Here is a 24,225-nt window from a genome sequence, read left to right on the forward strand (position 1 = left end):
TATGATTCAGAGATATGATACAGAGATATGATACAGAGAGATATGATACAGAGAGATATGATACAGAGAGATATGATACAGAGATATGATACAGAGAGATATGATACAGAGATATGATACAGAGATATGATTCAGAGAGATATGATTCAGAGATATGATACAGAGAGATATGATACAGAGAGATATGATACAGAGATATGATTCAGAGAGATATGATACAGAGAGATATGATACAGAGAGATATGATACAGAGATATGATACAGTTGAATGTGACTGAACTTTAGAGTGTTTTTCAGGACTGGTTTAATGTGACTGAACTTTAGAGTGTTTTACAGGACTGGTTTAATGTGACTTTAACTGTAGAGTGTTTTACAGGACTGGTTTAATGTGACTGAACTTTAGAGTGTTTTTCAGGACTGGTTTAATGTGACTGAACCGTATAGAGAGTGTTTTTCAGGACTGGTTTAATGTGACTGAACTTTAGAGTGTTTTTCAGGACTGGTTTAATGTGACTGAACCGTATAGAGAGTGTTTTTCAGGACTGGTTTAATGTGACTGAACTTTAGAGTGTTTTTCAGGACTGGTTTAATGTGACTGAACTTTAGAGTGTTTTACAGGACTGGTTTAATGTGACTGAACCGTATAGAGTGTTTTACAGGACTGGTTTAATGTGACTGAACCGTATAGAGAGTGTTTTTCAGGACTGGTTTAATGTGACTGAACTTTAGAGTGTTTTTCAGGACTGGTTTAATGTGACTGAACTTTAGAGTGTTTTACAGGACTGGTTTAATGTGACTGAACCGTATAGAGTGTTTTACAGGACTGGTTTAATCTGACTGAACCGTATAGAGTGTTTTACAGGACTGGTTTAATGTGACTGAACCGTATAGAGAGTGTTTTACAGGACTGGTTTAATGTGACTGAACCGTATAGAGTGTTTTACAGGACTGGTTTAATGTGACTGAACCGTATAGAGTGTTTTACAGGACTGGTTTAATGTGACTGAACCGTATAGAGAGTGTTTTACAGGACTGGTTTAATGTGACTGAACTTTAGAGTGTTTTACAGGACTGGTTTAATGTGACTGAACTTTAGAGTGTTTTACAGGACCGGTTTAATGTGACTGAACTTTAGAGTGTTTTACAGGACTGGTTTAATGTGACTGAACTTTAGAGTGTTTTACAGGACTGGTTTAATGTGACTGAACTTTAGAGTGTTTTTCAGGACTGGTTTAATGTGACTGAACCGTATAGAGAGTGTTTTTCAGGACTGGTTTAATGTGACTGAACCGTATAGAGAGTGTTTTACAGGACCGGTTTAATGTGACTGAACTTTAGAGTGTTTTACAGGACTGGTTTAATGTGACTGAACTTTAGAGTGTTTTACAGGACTGGTTTAATGTGACTGAACTTTAGAGTGTTTTACAGGACTGGTTTAATGTGACTGAACTTTAGAGTGTTTTACAGGACTGGTTTAATGTGACTGAACTTTAGAGTGTTTCACAGGACTGGTTTAATGTGACTGAACCGTATAGAGTTTTTTACAGGACTGGTTTCATGTGACTGAACTTTAGAGTGTTTTACAGGACTGGTTTAATGTGACTGAACTTTAGAGTGTTTTTCAGGACTGGTTTAATGTGACTGAACCGTATAGAGAGTGTTTTTCAGGACTGGTTTCATGTGACTGAACTTTAGAGTGTTTTACAGGACTGGTTTAATGTGACTGAACCGTATAGAGAGTGTTTTTCAGGACTGGTTTCATGTGACTGAACTTTAGAGTGTTTTACAGGACTGGTTTAATGTGACTGAACTTTAGAGTGTTTTACAGGACTGGTTTAATGTGACTGAACCGTATAGAGAGTGTTTTACAGGACTGGTTTAATGTGACTGAACTTTAGAGTGTTTTTCAGGACCGGTTTAATGTGACTGAACCGTATAGAGAGTGTTTTTCAGGACTGGTTTCATGTGACTGAAATTTAGAGTGTTTTACAGGACTGGTTTAATGTGACTGAACCGTATAGAGAGTGTTTTTCAGGACTGGTTTCATGTGACTGAACTTTAGAGTGTTTTACAGGACTGGTTTAATGTGACTGAACCGTATAGAGTGTTTTACAGGACTGGTTTCATGTGACTGAACTTTAGAGTGTTTTACAGGACTGGTTTAATGTGACTGAACCGTATAGAGAGTGTTTTACAGGACTGGTTTAATGTGACTGAACCGTATAGAGAGTGTTTTACAGGACTGGTTTAATGTGACTGAACCGTATAGAGTGTTTTACAGGACTGGTTTAATGTGACTGAACCGTATAGAGAGTGTTTTACAGGACTGGTTTAATGTGACTGAACCGTATAGAGTGTTTTACAGGACTGGTTTAATGTGACTGAACCGTATAGAGTGTTTTACAGGACTGGTTTAATGTGACTGAACCGTATAGAGAGTGTTTTACAGGACTGGTTTAATGTGACTGAACTTTAGAGTGTTTTACAGGACTGGTTTAATGTGACTGAACTTTAGAGTGTTTTACAGGACTGGTTTAATGTGACTGAACTTTAGAGTGTTTTACAGGACTGGTTTAATGTGACTGAACTTTAGAGTGTTTTACAGGACTGGTTTAATGTGACTGAACTTTAGAGTGTTTTACAGGACTGGTTTAATGTGACTGAACTTTAGAGTGTTTTTCAGGACTGGTTTAATGTGACTGAACCGTATAGAGAGTGTTTTTCAGGACTGGTTTAATGTGACTGAACCGTATAGAGAGTGTTTTACAGGACCGGTTTAATGTGACTGAACTTTAGAGTGTTTTACAGGACTGGTTTAATGTGACTGAACTTTAGAGTGTTTTACAGGACTGGTTTAATGTGACTGAACTTTAGAGTGTTTTTCAGGACTGGTTTAATGTGACTGAACTTTAGAGTGTTTTACAGGACTGGTTTAATGTGACTGAACTTTAGAGTGTTTCACAGGACTGGTTTAATGTGACTGAACCGTATAGAGTTTTTACAGGACTGGTTTCATGTGACTGAACTTTAGAGTGTTTTACAGGACTGGTTTAATGTGACTGAACTTTAGAGTGTTTTTCAGGACCGGTTTAATGTGACTGAACAGTATAGAGAGTGTTTTTCAGGACTGGTTTCATGTGACTGAACTTTAGAGTGTTTTACAGGACTGGTTTAATGTGACTGAACCGTATAGAGAGTGTTTTTCAGGACTGGTTTCATGTGACTGAACTTTAGAGTGTTTTACAGGACTGGTTTAATGTGACTGAACTTTAGAGTGTTTTACAGGACTGGTTTAATGTGACTGAACCGTATAGAGAGTGTTTTACAGGACTGGTTTAATGTGACTGAACTTTAGAGTGTTTTTCAGGACCGGTTTAATGTGACTGAACCGTATAGAGAGTGTTTTTCAGGACTGGTTTCATGTGACTGAAATTTAGAGTGTTTTACAGGACTGGTTTAATGTGACTGAACCGTATAGAGAGTGTTTTTCAGGACTGGTTTCATGTGACTGAACTTTAGAGTGTTTTACAGGACTGGTTTAATGTGACTGAACCGTATAGAGTGTTTTACAGGACTGGTTTCATGTGACTGAACTTTAGAGTGTTTTACAGGACTGGTTTAATGTGACTGAACCGTATAGAGAGTGTTTTACAGGACTGGTTTAATGTGACTGAACCGTATAGAGAGTGTTTTACAGGACTGGTTTAATGTGACTGAACCGTATAGAGTGTTTTACAGGACTGGTTTAATGTGACTGAACCGTATAGAGAGTGTTTTACAGGACTGGTTTAATGTGACTGAACCGTATAGAGTGTTTTACAGGACTGGTTTAATGTGACTGAACCGTATAGAGTGTTTTACAGGACTGGTTTAATGTGACTGAACCGTATAGAGAGTGTTTTACAGGACTGGTTTAATGTGACTGAACTTTAGAGTGTTTTACAGGACTGGTTTAATGTGACTGAACTTTAGAGTGTTTTACAGGACTGGTTTAATGTGACTGAACTTTAGAGTGTTTTACAGGACTGGTTTAATGTGACTGAACTTTAGAGTGTTTACAGGACTGGTTTAATGTGACTGAACTTTAGAGTGTTTTACAGGACTGGTTTAATGTGACTGAACTTTAGAGTGTTTTTCAGGACTGGTTTAATGTGACTGAACCGTATAGAGAGTGTTTTTCAGGACTGGTTTAATGTGACTGAACCGTATAGAGAGTGTTTTACAGGACCGGTTTAATGTGACTGAACTTTAGAGTGTTTTACAGGACTGGTTTAATGTGACTGAACTTTAGAGTGTTTTACAGGACTGGTTTAATGTGACTGAACTTTAGAGTGTTTTACAGGACTGGTTTAATGTGACTGAACTTTAGAGTGTTTTACAGGACTGGTTTAATGTGACTGAACTTTAGAGTGTTTCACAGGACTGGTTTAATGTGACTGAACCGTATAGAGTTTTTTACAGGACTGGTTTCATGTGACTGAACTTTAGAGTGTTTTACAGGACTGGTTTAATGTGACTGAACTTTAGAGTGTTTTTCAGGACCGGTTTAATGTGACTGAACCGTATAGAGAGTGTTTTTCAGGACTGGTTTCATGTGACTGAACTTTAGAGTGTTTTACAGGACTGGTTTAATGTGACTGAACCGTATAGAGAGTGTTTTTCAGGACTGGTTTCATGTGACTGAACTTTAGAGTGTTTTACAGGACTGGTTTAATGTGACTGAACTTTAGAGTGTTTTACAGGACTGGTTTAATGTGACTGAACCGTATAGAGAGTGTTTTACAGGACTGGTTTAATGTGACTGAACTTTAGAGTGTTTTTCAGGACCGGTTTAATGTGACTGAACCGTATAGAGAGTGTTTTTCAGGACTGGTTTCATGTGACTGAAATTTAGAGTGTTTTACAGGACTGGTTTAATGTGACTGAACCGTATAGAGAGTGTTTTCAGGACTGGTTTCATGTGACTGAACTTTAGAGTGTTTTACAGGACTGGTTTAATGTGACTGAACCGTATAGAGTGTTTTACAGGACTGGTTTCATGTGACTGAACTTTAGAGTGTTTTACAGGACTGGTTTAATGTGACTGAACCGTATAGAGAGTGTTTTACAGGACTGGTTTAATGTGACTGAACCGTATAGAGAGTGTTTTACAGGACTGGTTTAATGTGACTGAACCGTATAGAGTGTTTTACAGTACTGGTTTAATGTGACTGAACTTTAGAGTATTTTTCAGGACTGGTTTAATGTGACTGAACCGTATAGAGAGTGTTTTTCAGGACTGGTTTAATGTGACTGAACTTTAGATTGTTTTACAGGACTGGTTTAATGTGACTGAACCGTATAGAGAGTGTTTTTCAGGACTGGTTTAATGTGACTGAACTTTAGAGTGTTTTGCAGGACTGGTTTAATTTGACTGAACTTTAGAGTGTTTTACAGGACTGGTTTAATGTGACTGAACCGTATAGAGAGTGTTTTTCAGGACTGGTTTAATGTGACTGAACTTTAGAGTGTTTTACAGGACTGGTTTAATGTGACTGAACTTTAGAGTGTTTTGCAGGACTGGTTTAATGTGACTGAACTTTAGAGTGTTTTACAGGACTGGTTTAATGTGACTGAACTTTAGAGTGTTTTACAGGACTGGTTTAATGTGACTGAACTTTAGAGTGTTTTACAGGACTGGTTTAATGTGACTGAACTGTATAGAGAGTGATTTACAGGACTGGTTTAATGTGACTGAACTTTAGAGTGTTTTACAGGACTGGTTTAATGTGACTGAACTTCAGAGTGTTTTACAGGACTGGTTTAATGTGACTGAACCGTATAGAGAGTGTTTTACAGGACTGGTTTAATGTGACTGAACCGTATAGAGAGTGTTTTTCAGGACTGGTTTAATGTGACTGAACCGTATAGAGAGTGTTTTTCAGGACTGGTTTAATGTGACTGAACTTTAGAGTGTTTTACAGGACTGGTTTAATGTGACTGAACTTCAGAGTGTTTTACAGGACTGGTTTAATGTGACTGAACCGTATAGAGAGTGTTTTTCAGGACTGGTTTAATGTGACTGAACTTTAGAGTGTTTTACAGGACTGGTTTAATGTGACTGAACTTCAGAGTGTTTTACAGGACTGGTTTAATGTGACTGAACCGTATAGAGAGTGTTTTACAGGACTGGTTTAATGTGACTGAACCGTATAGAGAGTGTTTTACAGGACTGGTTTAATGTGACTGAACCGTATAGAGAGTGTTTTTCAGGACTGGTTTAATGTGACTGAACTTTAGAGTGTTTTACAGGACTGGTTTAATGTGACTGAACTTCAGAGTGTTTTACAGGACTGGTTTAATGTGACTGAACCGTATAGAGAGTGTTTTACAGGACTGGTTTAATGTGACTGAACCGTATAGAGAGTGTTTTACAGGACTGGTTTAATGTGACTGAACTTTAGAGTGTTTTACAGGACTGGTTTAATGTGACTGAACCGTATAGAGAGTGTTTTTCAGGACTGGTTTAATGTGACTGAACCGTATAGAGAGTGTTTTACAGGACAGGTTTAATGTGACTGAACTTTAGAGTGTTTTACAGGACTGGTTTAATGTTACTGAACCGTATAGAGTGTTTTACAGGACTGGTTTAATGTGACTGAACCGTATAGAGAGTGTTTTTCAGGACTGGTTTAATGTGACTGAACTTTAGAGTGTTTTACAGGACTGGTTTAATGTGACTGTACCGTATAGAGAGTGTTTTACAGGACTGGTTTAATGTGACTGTACCGTATAGAGAGTGTTTTACAGGACTGGTTTAATGTGACTGAACCGTATAGAGTGTTTTACAGGACTGGTTTAATGTGACTGAACCGTATAGAGTGTTTTTCAGGACTGGTTTAATGTGACTGAACTTTAGAGTGTTTTACAGGACTGGTTTAATGTGACTGAACTTTAGAGTGTTTTTCAGGACTGGTTTAATGTGACTGAACTTTAGAGTGTTTTACAGGACTGGTTTAATGTGACTGAACTTTAGAGTGTTTTACAGGACTGGTTTAATGTGACTGAACCGTATAGAGAGTGTTTTACAGGACTGGTTTAATGTGACTGAACTTTAGAGTGTTTTTCAGGACTGGTTTAATGTGACTGAACCGTATAGAGTGTTTTACAGGACTGGTTTAATGTGACTGAACCGTATAGAGAGTATTTTTCAGGACTGGTTTAATGTGACTGAACTTTAGAGTGTTTTACAGGACTGGTTTAATGTGACTGAACCGTATAGAGTGTTTTACAGGACTGGTTTAATGTGACTGAACCGTATAGAGTGTTTTACAGGACTGGTTTAATGTGACTGAACCGTATAGAGAGTGTTTTACAGGACTGGTTTAATGTGACTGAACTTTAGAGTGTTTTACAGGACTGGTTTAATGTGACTGAACCGTATAGAGAGTGTTTTTCAGGACTGGTTTAATGTGACTGAACCGTATAGAGAGTGTTTTACAGGACTGGTTTAATGTGACTGAACCGTATAGAGTGTTTTACAGGACTGGTTTAATGTGACTGAACTTTAGAGTGTTTTACAGGACTGGTTTAATGTGACTGAACTTTAGAGTGTTTGACAGGACTGGTTTAATGTGACTGAACTTTAGAGTGTTTTACAGGACTGGTTTAATGTGACTGAACCGTATAGAGTGTTTTACAGGACTGGTTTAATGTGACTGAACCGTATAGAGAGTGTTTTACAGGACTGGTTTAATGTGACTGAACTTTAGAGTGTTTTTCAGGACTGGTTTAATGTGACTGAACTTTAGAGTGTTGTACAGGACTGGTTTAATGTGACTGAACTTTAGAGTGTTTTACAGGACTGGTTTAATGTGACTGAACTTTAGAGTGTTTTACAGGACTGGTTTAATGTGACTGAACCGTATAGAGAGTGTTTTTCAGGACTGGTTTCATGTGACTGAACTTTAGAGTGTTTTTCAGGACTGGTTTAATGTGACTGAACCGTATAGAGTGTTTTACAGGACTGGTTTAATGTGACTGAACCGTATAGAGAGTATTTTTCAGGACTGGTTTAATGTGACTGAACTTTAGAGTGTTTTACAGGACTGGTTTAATGTGACTGAACCGTATAGAGTGTTTTACAGGACTGGTTTAATGTGACTGAACTTTAGAGTGTTTTACAGGACTGGTTTAATGTGACTGAACCGTATAGAGTGTTTTACAGGACTGGTTTAATGTGACTGAACCGTATAGAGTGTTTTACGGGACTGGTTTCATGTGACTGAACTTTAGAGTGTTTTACAGGACTGGTTTAATGTGACTGAACTTTAGAGTGTTTTACAGGACTGGTTTAATGTGACTGAACCGTATAGTGTTTTACAGGACTGGTTTAATGTGACTGAACCGTATAGAGTGTTTTACAGGACTGGTTTAATGTGACTGAACCGTATAGAGTGTTTTTCAGGACTGGTTTAATGTGACTGAACCGTATAGAGTGTTTTACGGGACTGGTTTAATGTGACTGAACCGTATAGAGTGTTTTTCAGGACTGGTTTAATGTGACTGAACTTTAGAGTGTTTTACAGGACTGGTTTAATGTGACTGAACTTTAGAGTGTTGTACAGGACTGGTTTAATGTGACTGAACCGTATAGAGAGTGTTTTACAGGACTGGTTTAATGTGACTGAACTTTAGAGTGTTTTTCAGGACTGGTTTAATGTGACTGAACTTTAGAGTGTTGTACAGGACTGGTTTAATGTGACTGAACTTTAGAGTGTTTTACAGGACTGGTTTAATGTGACTGAACCGTATAGAGAGTGTTTTCAGGACTGGTTTCATGTGACTGAAATTTAGAGTGTTTTTCAGGACTGGTTTAATGTGACTGAACCGTATAGAGTGTTTTACAGGACTGGTTTAATGTGACTGAACCGTATAGAGAGTATTTTTCAGGACTGGTTTAATGTGACTGAACTTTAGAGTGTTTTACAGGACTGGTTTAATGTGACTGAACCGTATAGAGTGTTTTACAGGACTGGTTTAATGTGACTGAACTTTAGAGTGTTTTACAGGACTGGTTTAATGTGACTGAACCGTATAGAGAGTGTTTTTCAGGACTGGTTTCATGTGACTGAACCGTATAGAGAGTGTTTTACAGGACTGGTTTAATGTGACTGAACCGTATAGAGAGTGTTTTTCAGGACTGGTTTCATGTGACTGAACTTTAGAGTGTTTTACAGGACTGGTTTAATGTGACTGAACTTTAGAGTGTTTTTCAGGACTGGTTTAATGTGACTGAACTTTAGAGTGTTTTACAGGACTGGTTTAATGTGACTGAACCGTTTAGAGAGTGTTTTTCAGGACTGGTTTAATGTGACTGAACTTTAGAGTGTTTTTCAGGACTGGTTTAATGTGACTGAACTTTAGAGTGTTTTACAGGACTGGTTTAATGTGACTGAACTTTAGAGTGTTTTTCAGGACTGGTTTAATGTGACTGAACTTTAGAGTGTTTTACAGGACTGGTTTAATGTGACTGAACTTTAGAGTGTTTTACAGGACTGGTTTAATGTGACTGAACCGTATAGAGAGTGTTTTACAGGACTGGTTTAATGTGACTGAACTTTAGAGTGTTTTTCAGGACTGGTTTAATGTGACTGAACCGTATAGAGTGTTTTACAGGACTGGTTTAATGTGACTGAACCGTATAGAGAGTATTTTTCAGGACTGGTTTAATGTGACTGAACTTTAGAGTGTTTTACAGGACTGGTTTAATGTGACTGAACCGTATAGAGTGTTTTACAGGACTGGTTTAATGTGACTGAACCGTATAGAGTGTTTTACAGGACTGGTTTAATGTGACTGAACCGTATAGAGAGTGTTTTACAGGACTGGTTTAATGTGACTGAACTTTAGAGTGTTTTACAGGACTGGTTTAATGTGACTGAACCGTATAGAGAGTGTTTTTCAGGACTGGTTTAATGTGACTGAACCGTATAGAGAGTGTTTTACAGGACTGGTTTAATGTGACTGAACCGTATAGAGTGTTTTACAGGACTGGTTTAATGTGACTGAACTTTAGAGTGTTTTACAGGACTGGTTTAATGTGACTGAACTTTAGAGTGTTTGACAGGACTGGTTTAATGTGACTGAACTTTAGAGTGTTTTACAGGACTGGTTTAATGTGACTGAACCGTATAGAGTGTTTTACAGGACTGGTTTAATGTGACTGAACCGTATAGAGAGTGTTTTACAGGACTGGTTTAATGTGACTGAACTTTAGAGTGTTTTTCAGGACTGGTTTAATGTGACTGAACTTTAGAGTGTTGTACAGGACTGGTTTAATGTGACTGAACTTTAGAGTGTTTTACAGGACTGGTTTAATGTGACTGAACTTTAGAGTGTTTTACAGGACTGGTTTAATGTGACTGAACCGTATAGAGAGTGTTTTTCAGGACTGGTTTCATGTGACTGAACTTTAGAGTGTTTTTCAGGACTGGTTTAATGTGACTGAACCGTATAAAGTGTTTTACAGGACTGGTTTAATGTGACTGAACCGTATAGAGAGTATTTTCAGGACTGGTTTAATGTGACTGAACTTTAGAGTGTTTTACAGGACTGGTTTAATGTGACTGAACCGTATAGAGTGTTTTACAGGACTGGTTTAATGTGACTGAACTTTAGAGTGTTTTACAGGACTGGTTTAATGTGACTGAACCGTATAGAGTGTTTTACAGGACTGGTTTAATGTGACTGAACCGTATAGAGTGTTTTACGGGACTGGTTTCATGTGACTGAACTTTAGAGTGTTTTACAGGACTGGTTTAATGTGACTGAACTTTAGAGTGTTTTACAGGACTGGTTTAATGTGACTGAACCGTATAGTGTTTTACAGGACTGGTTTAATGTGACTGAACCGTATAGAGTGTTTTACAGGACTGGTTTAATGTGACTGAACCGTATAGAGTGTTTTTCAGGACTGGTTTAATGTGACTGAACCGTATAGAGTGTTTTACGGGACTGGTTTAATGTGACTGAACCGTATAGAGAGTGTTTTTCAGGACTGGTTTAATGTGACTGAACTTTAGAGTGTTTTACAGGACTGGTTTAATGTGACTGAACTTTAGAGTGTTGTACAGGACTGGTTTAATGTGACTGAACCGTATAGAGAGTGTTTTACAGGACTGGTTTAATGTGACTGAACTTTAGAGTGTTTTTCAGGACTGGTTTAATGTGACTGAACTTTAGAGTGTTGTACAGGACTGGTTTAATGTGACTGAACTTTAGAGTGTTTTACAGGACTGGTTTAATGTGACTGAACCGTATAGAGAGTGTTTTTCAGGACTGGTTTCATGTGACTGAAATTTAGAGTGTTTTTCAGGACTGGTTTAATGTGACTGAACCGTATAGAGTGTTTTACAGGACTGGTTTAATGTGACTGAACCGTATAGAGAGTATTTTTCAGGACTGGTTTAATGTGACTGAACTTTAGAGTGTTTTACAGGACTGGTTTAATGTGACTGAACCGTATAGAGAGTGTTTTACAGGACTGGTTTAATGTGACTGAACTTTAGAGTGTTTTACAGGACTGGTTTAATGTGACTGAACCGTATAGAGAGTGTTTTTCAGGACTGGTTTCATGTGACTGAACCGTATAGAGAGTGTTTTACAGGACTGGTTTAATGTGACTGAACCGTATAGAGAGTGTTTTTCAGGACTGGTTTCATGTGACTGAACTTTAGAGTGTTTTACAGGACTGGTTTAATGTGACTGAACTTTAGAGTGTTTTTCAGGACTGGTTTAATGTGACTGAACTTTAGAGTGTTTTACAGGACTGGTTTAATGTGACTGAACCGTATAGAGAGTGTTTTTCAGGACTGGTTTAATGTGACTGAACTTTAGAGTGTTTTTCAGGACTGGTTTAATGTGACTGAACTTTAGAGTGTTTTACAGGACTGGTTTAATGTGACTGAACTTTAGAGTGTTTTACAGGACTGTGTCACGTTCTGACCTTTATTTCCTGTGTTTTGTATTTAGTTAGTATGGTCAGGGCGTGAGTTGGGTGGGCAGTCTATGTTTGTTTTTCTAGGTTTTGGGAATTTCTATGTTTCGGCCTAGTATGGTTCTCAATCAGAGGCAGGTGTCATTAGTTGTCTCTGATTGAGAATCATACTTAGGTGGCCTGGGTTTCACTGTGTGTTTGTGGGTGATTGTTCCTGTCTCTGTGTGTGCACCAGATAGGACTGTTTTGAGTTTTCACATTTCTTGTTTTTGTTAGTTTGTTTATGTGTAGTGATTTATTAAAGCATGAATCAAAACAACCACGCTGCGCTTTGGTTCGCCTCTCGTTCAGATGAAGAAAACCATTACAGAATCACCCACCAAAATCGGACCAAGCGGCGTGGTAAAGGACAGCGACGACAGCAGCAGCAACAACAACAGCGGCCAGCATCAGAGCAGAATCTGGACTACACAACTTGGGAGGAGATAGATAGGTGGGCGGTCGACCCAGGGAGAGTGCCGGAGCCCGCCTGGGATTCGATGGAGCAATGCAAGGAAGGTTACAGGAGAATGAGGTTGGCGAAGCCAGCACGGCAGTGCGACAGGTACGAGAGGCAGCCCCAAATTATTTTTGGGGGGGGGGCACACGAGGTGTGGTAGTAAGCCAGGTAGCAGACCTGAGCTCACTCCTCGTGCTTATGATAAGCAGGGCATTACTGGTCAGGCACCGTGTTATGCGGTTAAGCGCACGGTGTCGCCAGTGCGTGTCCATAGCCCGGTGCGCTATAGGGCAGCCCCCCAAAAGTGCCATGCGAGTGTGGGCATTGAGCCAGGGCGTATGGTGCCTGCTCAGCGGGTCTGGTCGCCGGTACGCAGTCTTGGTACAGGTTATCCTGCGCCGGCTCTGCGTGCTGTGTCTCCGGGGCGCTGGGAGGGTGCAGTGCGTCCTCTGCCTGCGCTCCGCTCGTACCGGGCAACTGTGGGAGTGGAGCCTAGGGGAGAGGTGCGTGTAGTAAGCACTAGATCTCCCGTGCTTACCCACAGCCCGGTTCAACCTGTGCCTGCACTCTGGAGGGTCCGGGCTAGAGTAGTTGTCCAGCCTGGGGAAGTGGTGCCAAGGTTGCGCACCAGAGCTCCAGTGCTCCCCACAGCCCGGTCTTTCAGGCTCCTCCTAACACCAAGCCTCCTGAAGGTCTCCCCAGCCTGGTGGTTCCTGTGGCAGCCCCACGCACCAGGCTGTCTCTCAGTCTCCTCCCTGCAGGTGCTCCCGCCTGTCCGGCGCCGCTGCCGGAGCGTCCCACCTGTCCGGCGCCGCTGCCGGAGCCTCCCGCCTGTCCGGCGCCGCTGCCGGAGCGTCCCGCCTGTCCGGCGCCACTGCTGGAGCCTCCCGCCTGTCCGGCGCCGCTGCCGGAGCCTCCCTCCTGTCCGGCGCCGCTGCCGGAGCGTCCCGCCTGTCCGGCGCCGCTGCCGGAGCCTCCCGCCTGTCCGGCGCCGCTGCCGGAGCGTCCGGCGCCGCTGCCGGAGCCTCCCGCCTGTCCGGCGCCGCTGCCGGAGCCTCCCGCCTGTCCGGCGCCGCTGCCGGAGCGTCCCGCCTGTCCGGCGCCGCTGCGTGCCGCCTGTCCTGCAGGTGCTCCCGCCTGTCCGGCGCCGCTGCCGGAGTGTCCCGCCTGTCCGGCGCCGCTGCGTGCCGCCTGTCCTGCAGGTGCTCCCGCCTGTCCGGCGCCGCTGCCGGAGCGTCCCGCCTGTCCGGCGCCGCTGCGTCCCACCTGTCCTGCGCCGCTGCCGGAGCGTCCCGCCTGTCCGGCGCCGCTGCCGGAGCCCCTCAGCCCAGAGGCGCCAGAGCCCCTCAGCCCAGAGGCGCCAGAGCCCCTGCCCCTCTGTCCAGAGCTTCTGCCCCTCTGTCCCGAGCTGCCCCTCTGTCCAGTGGGGTCATTGAGAGGGGTTGCCATGGTGAGAAAGCCACGGAGGCGGACAATAAGGCGGACTAAGACAATGGTGAAGTGGGGTCCGCGTCCCGCGCCAGAACCGCCACCGCGGACAGATGCCCACCCAGACCCTCCCCTATAGGTCAAGGTTTTGCGGCCGGAGTCCGCACCTTTGGGGGGGGGGGGTACTGTCACGTTCTGACCTTTATTTCCTGTGTTTTGTATTTAGTTAGTATGGTCAGGGCGTGAGTTGGGTGGGCAGTCTATGTTTGTTTTTCTAGGTTTTGGGAATTTCTATGTTTCGGCCTAGTATGGTTCTCAATCAGAGGCAGGTGTCATTAGTTGTCTCTGATTGAGAATCATACTTAGGTGGCCTGGGTTTCACTGTGTGTTTGTGGGTGATTGTTCCTGTCTCTGTGTGTGCACCAGATAGGACTGTTTTGAGTTTTCACATTTCTTGTTTTTGTTAGTTTGTTCATGTGTAGTGATTTATTAAAGCATGAATCAAAACAACCACGCTGCGCTTTGGTCCGCCTCTCGTTCAGATGAAGAAAACCATTACAGACTGGTTTAATGTGACTGAACTTTAGAGTGTTGTACAGGACTGGTTTAATGTGACTGAACTTTAGAGTGTTTTACAGGACTGGTTTAATGTGACTGAACTTTAGTGTTTTACAGGACTGGTTTAATGTGACTGAACCGTATAGAGAGTATTTTACAGGACTGGTTTAATGTGACTGAACCGTATAGAGAGTGTTTTACAGGACTGGTTTGAGGTTGATGGAAATACAAAAATGGACACTTCACAAAGTATTCAGACCCTTTGACTTTTTCCACATTTTTTAACGTTACAGCCTTATTCTAAAATAGATTTTTAATTTTTATTCCTTGGTAATCTACACACATTAACCCATAATGGCAGAGCGAAAACAGGTTTTTAGACATTTTTGCAAATCTATAAAAAATGTAAAATACCTTATTAACATAAGTATTCAGACCCTTTGCTATGAGACTCATAATTGAGGTCAGATGCATCATGTTTCCATTGATCATCCTTAAGATGTTTCTCCAACTTGATTGGAGTCCACTTGTGGTACATTCAATTGATTGGACATGATTTGGAAAGGCACACACCTGTCTATATAAGGTCCCACAGTTAACAGTGCATTTCAGGGCAAATACCAAGCCATGATATCGAAGGAATTGTCCGTCGAGCTCCGAGACAGGATTGTGTCGAGGCACAGATCTGGAGAAGGGTACCAAAACATTTAAATGGGGAATAGTTTGGAACCACCAAGACTCTTCCTAGAGCTGGCTGCCCGGCCAAACTGAGCAATCGGGTGAGAACGGCCTTGGTCAGGGAGGTGACCAAGAATCCAATGTTCACTCTGACAGAGCTCCAGAGTTCCTCTGTGGAGATGTTGAGAACCTTCCAGAAGGACAACTATCTCTCCAGCTCTTCACCAATCAGGCCTTTATGGTAGAGTGACCAGATGGAAGCCATTCCTAAGTTAAAAGCACATGACAGCCCGCTTGGAGTTTGCCAAAAGGCACCTAAAGACTATCAGACCATGAAAAACAAGATTCTCCGATCTGATGAAACCAAGATTGAACTGTTTGGCCTGAATGCAAAGTGTCACGTCTGGAGGAAACTTGGCACCATCCCTACGGTGAAGCATGGTGGTGGCAGCGTCATGCTGTGAGGATGTTTTTCAGCAGCAGGGACTGGGGGACTAGTCAGTATCGAGGCAAAGATGAACAGAGCAAAGTACAGAGAGCTCGTTGATGAAAACCTGCTCCAGAGTAATCAGGACCTCAGACTTGGGCGAAGGTTCACCTTCCAACAGGATAACGACCCAAAGCACGCAGCCAATACAATGCATGAGTGGATTCGGGACAAGTCTGTGAATGTCCTTGAGTGGCCCAGCCAGAGCCTGGACTTAAACCCGATCGGACATCTCTGGAGACCTGAAAATAGCTGTGCAGCAACGCTCCCCATCCAACCTGACAGAGCTTGAGAGGATCTGCAGAGAAGAATGGGAGAAACTCCCCAAATACAGGTGTACCAGATTTATAGCGTCATACCCAAGAAGACTCAAGGCTGTAATAGCTGCCAAAGGTGCATCAACAAAGTACTGAGTAAAGGGTCTGAATACTTAAGCAAATGTGATTTTTCTGTTTTTCAAGTTGACAAAGTTTTTGCTTCGTCATTATCGGTTATTGTGTGTCGATTGATGAGTTTAAAAAAATGTAATCCATTTTAGAATAAGGTTGTAACCTAAGAACATGTGGAAAAAGTTCAAGGGGTTTGAATTCGTTCCGAAGGTACTGTGTATTTTTCTGAATCTGGAGATATTTGCTCAATTCATACTGGTACTCGTACCTGCCCTCCTTGTATTTCACCACACTTACAGTTGAAGTCGGAAGTTTACATACACCTTCGCCAAATACATTTAAACTCAGTTTTTCACAATTCCTGACATTCAATCCGAGTAAGAATTCCCTGTCTTAGGTCAGTTAGGATCACCACTTTATTTTAAGGATTTGAAATGTCAGAATAATAGTAAAGAGAATGATATATTTATTTCAGCTTTTATTTCTTTCATCACATTCCCAGTGGATGAGAAATTTACATACACTCAATTAATATTTGGTAGCATTGCCTTTAAATTGTTTAACTTGGGTCATTCTTCTTTTGTTCTTTTGATTCTTTTGTACCTTTTTCCTCCAGCATCTTCACAAGGTCCTTTGCTGTTGTTCTGGGATTGATTTGCACTTTTCGCACCAAAGTACGTTCATCTCTAGGAGACAGAACGCGTCTCCTTCCTGAGCGGTATGACGGCTGCGTGGTCTCATGGTGTTTATACTTGTGTACTTGGTTGTACAGATGAACGTGGTACCTTCAGGCGTTTGGAAATTGCTCCCAAGGGTGAACCAAACTCGTGGAGGTTTACAATGTTTTTTTTCTGAGGTCTTGGCTGATTTCTTTTGATTTTCCCATGATGTCAAGCAAAGAGGCACTGAGTTTGAAGGTAGGCCTTCAAATACATCCACAGGTACACCTCCAATTGACTCAAATGATGTCAATTAGCCTATCAGAAGCTTCTAAAGCCATGCCATCATTGTCTGGAGTTTTCCAAGCTGTTTAAAGGCACAGTCAACTTAATGTATGTAAACTTCTGACCCACTGGAATTGTGATACAGTGAATTATAAGTGAAATAATCTGTCTGTAAACAATTGTTGTAAAAATGACTTGTGTCATGCACAAAGTAGATGTCCTAACCAACTTCCCAAAACTATAGTTTGTTATCAAGAAATGTGTGGAATGAGTTTTAATGACTCCAACCTAAGTGTATGTAAACTTCCGACTTCAACTGTATCTTTACAGACGTTTACAGAAATGACGATTAAAGAGAAGTTTACTGTTAGAACCTTTACAGAAATTACATTTACAGATAGGATGTTTACAGGGCAGTTTACTGTTAGAACCTTTACAGAAATTACATTTACAGATCGGTTTACATTTAGGACATTTACAGTTAGGATGTTTACAGGGCAGTTTACTGTTAGAACCTTTACAGAAATTACATTTACAGATCGGTTTACATTTAGGACATTTACAGTTAGGATGTTTACAGGGCAGTTTACTGTTAGAACCTTTACAGAAATTATATTTACAGATCGGTTTACATTTAGGACATTTACAGTTAGGATGTTTACAGGGCAGTTTACTGTTAGAACCTTTACAGAAATTACATTTACAGATCGGTTTACATTTAGGACATTTACAGTTAGGATGTTTACAGGGCAGTTTACTGTTAGAACCTTTACAGAAATTACATTTACAGATCGGTTTACATTTAGGACATTTACAGTTAGGATGTTTACAGGGCAGTTTACTGTTAGAACCTTTACAGAAATTACATTTACAGATCGGTTTACATTTAGGACATTTACAGTTAGGATGTTTACAGGGCAGTTTACTGTTAGAACCTTTACAGAAATTATATTTACAGATCGGTTTACATTTAGGACATTTACAGTTAGGATGTTTACAGGGCAGTTTACTGTTAGAACCTTTACAGAAATTATATTTACAGATCGGTTTACATTTAGGACATTTACAGTTAGGATGTTTACAGGGCAGTTTACTGTTAGAACCTTTACAGAAATTACATTTACAGATCGGTTTACATTTAGGACATTTACAGTTAGGATGTTTACAGGGCAGTTTACTGTTAGAACCTTTACAGAAATTACATTTACAGATCGGTTTACATTTAGGACATTTACAGTTAGGATGTTTACAGGGCAGTTTACTGTTAGAACCTTTACAGAAATTATATTTACAGATCGGTTTACATTTAGGACATTTACAGTTAGGATGTTTACAGGGCAGTTTACTGTTAGAACCTTTACAGAAATTATATTTACAGATCGGTTTACATTTAGGACATTTACAGTTAGGATGTTTACAGGGCAGTTTACTGTTAGAACCTTTACAGAAATTACATTTACAGATCGGTTTACATTTAGGACATTTACAGTTAGGATGTTTACAGGGCAGTTTACTGTTAGAACCTTTACAGAAATTACATTTACAGATCGGTTTACATTTAGGACATTTACAGTTAGGATGTTTACAGGGCAGTTTACTGTTAGAACCTTTACAGAAATTACATTTACAGATCGGTTTACATTTAGGACATTTACAGTTAGGATGTTTACAGGGCAGTTTACTGTTAGAACCTTTACAGAAATTACATTTACAGATCGGTTTACATTTAGGACATTTACAGTTAGGATGTTTACAGGGCAGTTTACTGTTAGAACCTTTACAGAAATTACATTTACAGATCGGTTTACATTTAGGACATTTACAGTTAGGATGTTTACAGGGCAGTTTACTGTTAGAACCTTTACAGAAATTACATTTACAGATCGGTTTACATTTAGGACATTTACAGTTAGGATGTTTACAGGGCAGTTTACTGTTAGAACCTTTACAGAAATTACATTTACAGATCGGTTTACATTTAGGACATTTACAGTTAGGATGTTTACAGGGCAGTTTACATTTAGGACATTTACAGTTAGGATGTTTACAGGGCAGTTTACATTTAGGACATTTACAGTTAGGATGTTTACAGGGCAGTTTACATTTAGGACATTTACAGTTAGGACGTTTACAGGGCAGTTTACATTTAGGACATTTACAGTTAGGATGTTTACAGGGCAGTTTACATTTAGGACATTTACAGTTAGGATGTTTACAGGTTAGTTTACATTTAGGACATTTACAGTTAGGATGTTTACAGGGCAGTTTACATTTAGGAGATTTACAGTTTGGATGTTTACAGGGCAGTTTACATTTAGGACATTTACAGTTAGGATGTTTACAGGGCAGTTTACATTTAGGACATTTACAGTTAGGATGTTTACAGGGCAGTTTACATTTAGGACATTTACAGTTAGGATGTTTACAGGGCAGTTTACATTTAGGACATTTACAGTTAGGATGTTTACAGGGCAGTTTACATTTAGGACATTTACAGTTAGGATGTTTACAGGGCAGTTTACATTTAGGACATTTAAAGTTAGGATGTTTACAGGGCAGTTTATTTAGGAGATTTACAGTTTGGATGTTTACAGGGCAGTTTACATTTAGGACATTTACAGTTAGGGTGTTTACAGGTTAGTTTACATTTAGGACATTTACAGTTAGGATGTTTACAGGGCAGTTTACATTTAGGACATTTACAGTTAGGATGTTTACAGGTTAGTTTACATTTAGGACATTTACAGTTAGGATGTTTACAGGTTAGTTTACATTTAGGACATTTACAGTTAGGATGTTTACAGGTTAGTTTACATTTAGGACATTTACAGTTAGGATGTTTACAGGTTAGTTTACATTTAGGACATTTACAGTTAGGATGTTTACAGGGCAGTTTACATTTAGGACATTTACAGTTAGGATGTTTACAGGGCAGTTTACATTTAGGACATTTACAGTTAGGATGTTTACAGGTTAGTTTACATTTAGGACATTTACAGTTAGGATGTTTACAGGTTAGTTTACATTTAGGACATTTACAGTTAGGATGTTTACAGGGCAGTTTACATTTAGGACATTTACAGTGAGGATGTTTACAGGGCAGTTTACATTTAGGACATTTACAGTTAGGATGTTTACAGGGCAGTTTACATTTAGGACATTTACAGTTAGGATGTTTACAGGGCAGTTTACATTTAGGACATTTACAGTTAGGATGTTTACAGGTTAGTTTACATTTAGGACATTTACAGTTAGGATGTTTACAGGTTAGTTTACATTTAGGACATTTACAGTTACGATGTTTACAGGGCAGTTTACATTTAGGACATTTACAGTTAGGATGTTTACAGGTTAGTTTACATTTAGGACATTTACAGTTAGGATGTTTGCAGATCCGTTTACAGTCGGGACGTTCGTTGTGATCTGTATTTCAGCCCAGAGGGGAAAGCCTTCCGTTCCAAGGTGGAGCTGATTGCCTTCTTCCAGAAGGTAGGAGACACCGCCACCGACCCCAACGACTTTGACTTCACCGTGACAGGGCGTGGCAGTCCCTCCCGCCGCGAGAAGAGACCCCCAAAGAAACCCAAGGTGATGAAACCGTCAGGGAGGGGCCGGGGTCGGCCGAAGGGGAGTGGGAAGTTACGCCCGGCCATGGAGGGCGTGACAATGAAGCGTGTGGTGGAGAAGAGTCCTGGGAGGCTCTTGGTCAAAATGCCTTTCAGCGCATCCAAGGCATCTGAAGTGGCGGGGCAGCAGTCATCGCAGGTCGTAGTCGCCAAGATGCGCCCGGCGCGGAAAAGGAAGGCGGACACACAACCGCAGACTGCTCCGAAAAAGCGGGGGTGTAAGCCAGGGTTGGGGGTGACTGGGTCGACGCTGTCAGCAGCTTCTGGTGCGGTGGGTTCCAGTACTTCCTCATACGCAGCGGCTGCTATCCTCGCCGCAGAAGCCAAAAGGAAAGCTCAGAAGGAGTCTTCCACTAAGCCGGTGCAGCAGACCGCTCTACCCATCAAGAAGCGCAAGACCAGAGAAACTGTTGAGGAGTCGAGAGACATTCCAGCTATAGCCGGGGCAGGGATAGGGACAGGGAGTGCTGTGGTGGTGGCAGCAGCAGAGAGGACAGACCAGGGACAGAAGGATCAGGGACAGAAGGATCAGGGACAGAAGGATCAGGGACAGAAGCTACCAAAGAGTCCAGGGAGGAAGCACAAGGACAGTCCCGTGACTGCCGGGCTGACCGCAGAGGACAGTGCTGGGGCCAGCGTTTGGTCCAGTAGTGAGGCCAGTGGAGGCGGCAGCAGCAGTAGCGTCACTACCCCAAAGAGTCACAGCCACAAGAGAAAAGAGCGTACGCCGCACAAACACCTTCATCACCACCACCACCACCACCGTCGCCACAGTCACTCCTCTGTAATGGAGGATCCTCCTCCTCAACCCTCCCAGCGGCCCCCTCACCATCACTTCCCCGGCTTGACTATGAGCCTGGTCTCCCATACAGCCAGGGCCTCGGTGGGGCCAGGGGCCCTCCTGCAGAATGAGCCCCAGGACCTGAGCACCTCCAGGGGCCCCTGCCGGGCCAGCACCACCACGGCCAGAGGCAAGAGAGAGGAGGTCAGGGATGTCAGACAGGACCGGTGTCCAAAGCCTCCGGCAGCTGCAGTGGTGGGAATAGGTGACACCAGGGCCAACAAGCATCAAGTGGACGTGGCAGCAGGGACGGTGGAAGGGAGGGATTTGAGAGACATTGTATCCTGCTTAGTCGTCCCCAGACCTTGCAGGGAGGAGACGGTCTCGGTCGTACCCAGACCTAGCAGGGAGGAGACGGTCTCGGTCGTACCCAGACCTAGCAGGGAGGAGACGGTCTCGGTCGTACCCAGACCTAGCAGGGAGGAGACGGTCTCAGTCGTACCCAGACCTAGCAGGGAGGAGACGGTCTCAGTCGTACCCAGACCTAGCAGGGAGGAGACGGTCTCAGTCGTACCCAGACCTAGCAGGGAGGAGACGGTCTCAGTCGTACCCAGACCTAGCAGGGAGGAGACGGTCTCAGTCGTACCCAGACCTAGCCGGGAGGAAACGGTCGAGTCTCGGACGCCGATCACTGAAAGGGTTAGTTGACTGCATTGCAGGACCCATGTCTGTAAGGAGAGAGGAGACGTTTAGTGCTGCAGTGGATTTTATAAGAAAACAGCAAACAGAAGATGTGTACATAACAACAAAAGGCAGCTGTTGTTTGATGTTCTTTCTGTGGGAGGGGCGGCAGGGTAGCCTAGTGGTTAGAGCGTTGGACTAGTAACCGGAAGGTTGCGAGTTCAAACCCCCGAGCTGACAAGGTACAAATCTGTCATTCTGCCCCTGAACAGGCAGTTAACCCACTGTTCCCAGGCCATCATTGAAAATAAGAATTTGTTCTTAACTGACTTGCCTGGTCAAATAAATATTGACAAACAAATAACGCAGCTTAATGAACAACCCACAACAGATTGCTTCCTGATAAATTATTACTCTTTTCTTTTTTTTTTGTCATTGTTTTGTTCTTTGTTTCTGCTTTAAACCTGTTAGTCATCCACTGCGACCCATGATCCTTTGCTCAAAGCTTACAGGACGTGGAGGACCTACACTTCCTGTATACATCATCAGACGGAAACTATGGAATCCATGGTTTAAGATATCATTGTGAAAATTGGACTAAAACAGGGTTGGATTTGCCTAAAGCCAAGGCACCTGTCCTGTCTGGCCCTTTATAAGTGACTTGTCCATGTTGTTGTTCTGTGCTCTGTGGATAGAGGCCTATACATACGCCATGCACTCTTCCACTGCTTATGTTGTAGCATCCTCTTACTACCGCAGTACGCTCAGGATGAGTCCAAAATGGCACCCGATTCCACATTTTAATGCACAACTTATCGGGTCCTGGTCAAACAGAGTGCACTGTGATGAGTCCAAAATGGCACACTTATCGGGTCCTGGTCAAACAGAGTGCACTGTGTAGGGAATCGGGTGCCATTTTGGATGAAGCCTCGGTTTTCAGTCCACTCTCTACAGTCCAGGCCTATTCATTTAGGTGACATATGTTTTCCTCAACCTATATTAAGTCTATGCGTCCCAATTGGTACCTATTCCCTATGTAGTGCACTACTTTAGACCAGGACCCCTAAAAGTAGTGCACTACTTTAGACCAGGACCACTAAAAGTAGTGCACTACTTTAGTCCAGGACCACTAAAAGTAGTGCATTACTTTAGTCCAGGACCACTAAAAGTAGGGCACTACTTTAGACCAGGCCCACTAAAAGTAGTGCACTAATTTAGACCAGCACCCCTAAAAGTAGTGCACTACATAGAGAAGAGGGTATCATTTGGGACTCACCCTGAAGCTTTGAAACTAAAACACTGTTGATGCTGACAGATAACTTGCTATCTGACGGTTGAGGTGATGTAACCACAGGGTTTTAGAGGCCTAGATACACCAATGACGTGTGGTTTGGTGAACGTTTGGCTGCTGAAAACAGGTTTCATTTGATTTCAACGTGTTACAATTACAATCCTACTGATGCCTTTTCTCGTTGTTTACTGATGTAACGGAGGCTGACTGTAGTCCCACAGATAAACAGAAGCAAATTATAGCAAATAATCATTAAAACTGTATTTTTTTTTATTATTATTTTTTACTAGTAATGCAAATTAGATAGTACATGAACATTTGACCCAGATTCTCCTAAGTTGAAGTGTTTCCCAACAGTCAGACAGGAAGCTAAAAGCACAACCCAGGCCTTATTATAGCCAATATGCTCCATGGATTCGTCACATTTTTTGCTGTTGTCAATACCTAAAGTATCAAAACTTTTCTAATACTCAAATTACATCCCAAAGACATTATCAATAACCAAGCCCACTGGAGGAAGTTATGTTGTCTGTTGTCTGTTGTGTGTGTGTGTGTGTGTGTGTGTGGGGGGGGTAGACAGCATCGTGGGTCAATTACCACTATAATAATAATATAATATGCCATTTAGCAGACGCTTTTATCCAAAGCGACTTACAGTCATGTGTGCATACATTCTACGTATGGGTGGTCCGGGAATCGAACCCACTACCCTGGCGTTACAAGCGCCATGCTCTACCAACTGAGCTACAGAAGGACCACTACAACTAAGAGCGTTGAAGTGCGAGGCTCAACTTCTCCACTGTTTTGGTCCCGTGAAAAATCGAAACCAGTACACTTGTGCAGATACTGTGTGAGAACAATACTTGCTCATCTCAATATCTCCACT

At 41.9% G+C, this 24,225-nt stretch overlaps 1 protein-coding gene across 2 annotated transcripts in view; it reads left to right on the forward strand.

Annotated features, from left to right (window-relative positions):
* Positions 1–23,857, forward strand: part of LOC118375043 (methyl-CpG-binding protein 2-like) — a 92,412-nt gene extending 68,555 nt beyond the window's left edge. For both annotated transcript variants that reach the window (XM_052481291.1, XM_052481290.1), the window contains exon 3: positions 20,395–23,857. In XM_052481291.1, coding sequence (XP_052337251.1) covers positions 20,395–22,075 — 1,681 coding nt within the window. In that variant the 3' untranslated portion in view covers positions 22,076–23,857. The remainder of the gene's footprint in view (positions 1–20,394) is intronic.
* The last annotated feature ends 368 nt before the right edge of the window (positions 23,858–24,225 follow it).

The sequence above is a fragment of the Oncorhynchus keta genome, chromosome 27, assembly GCF_023373465.1.
Source record: "Oncorhynchus keta strain PuntledgeMale-10-30-2019 chromosome 27, Oket_V2, whole genome shotgun sequence".
Lineage (NCBI taxonomy): Eukaryota > Metazoa > Chordata > Actinopteri > Salmoniformes > Salmonidae > Oncorhynchus > Oncorhynchus keta.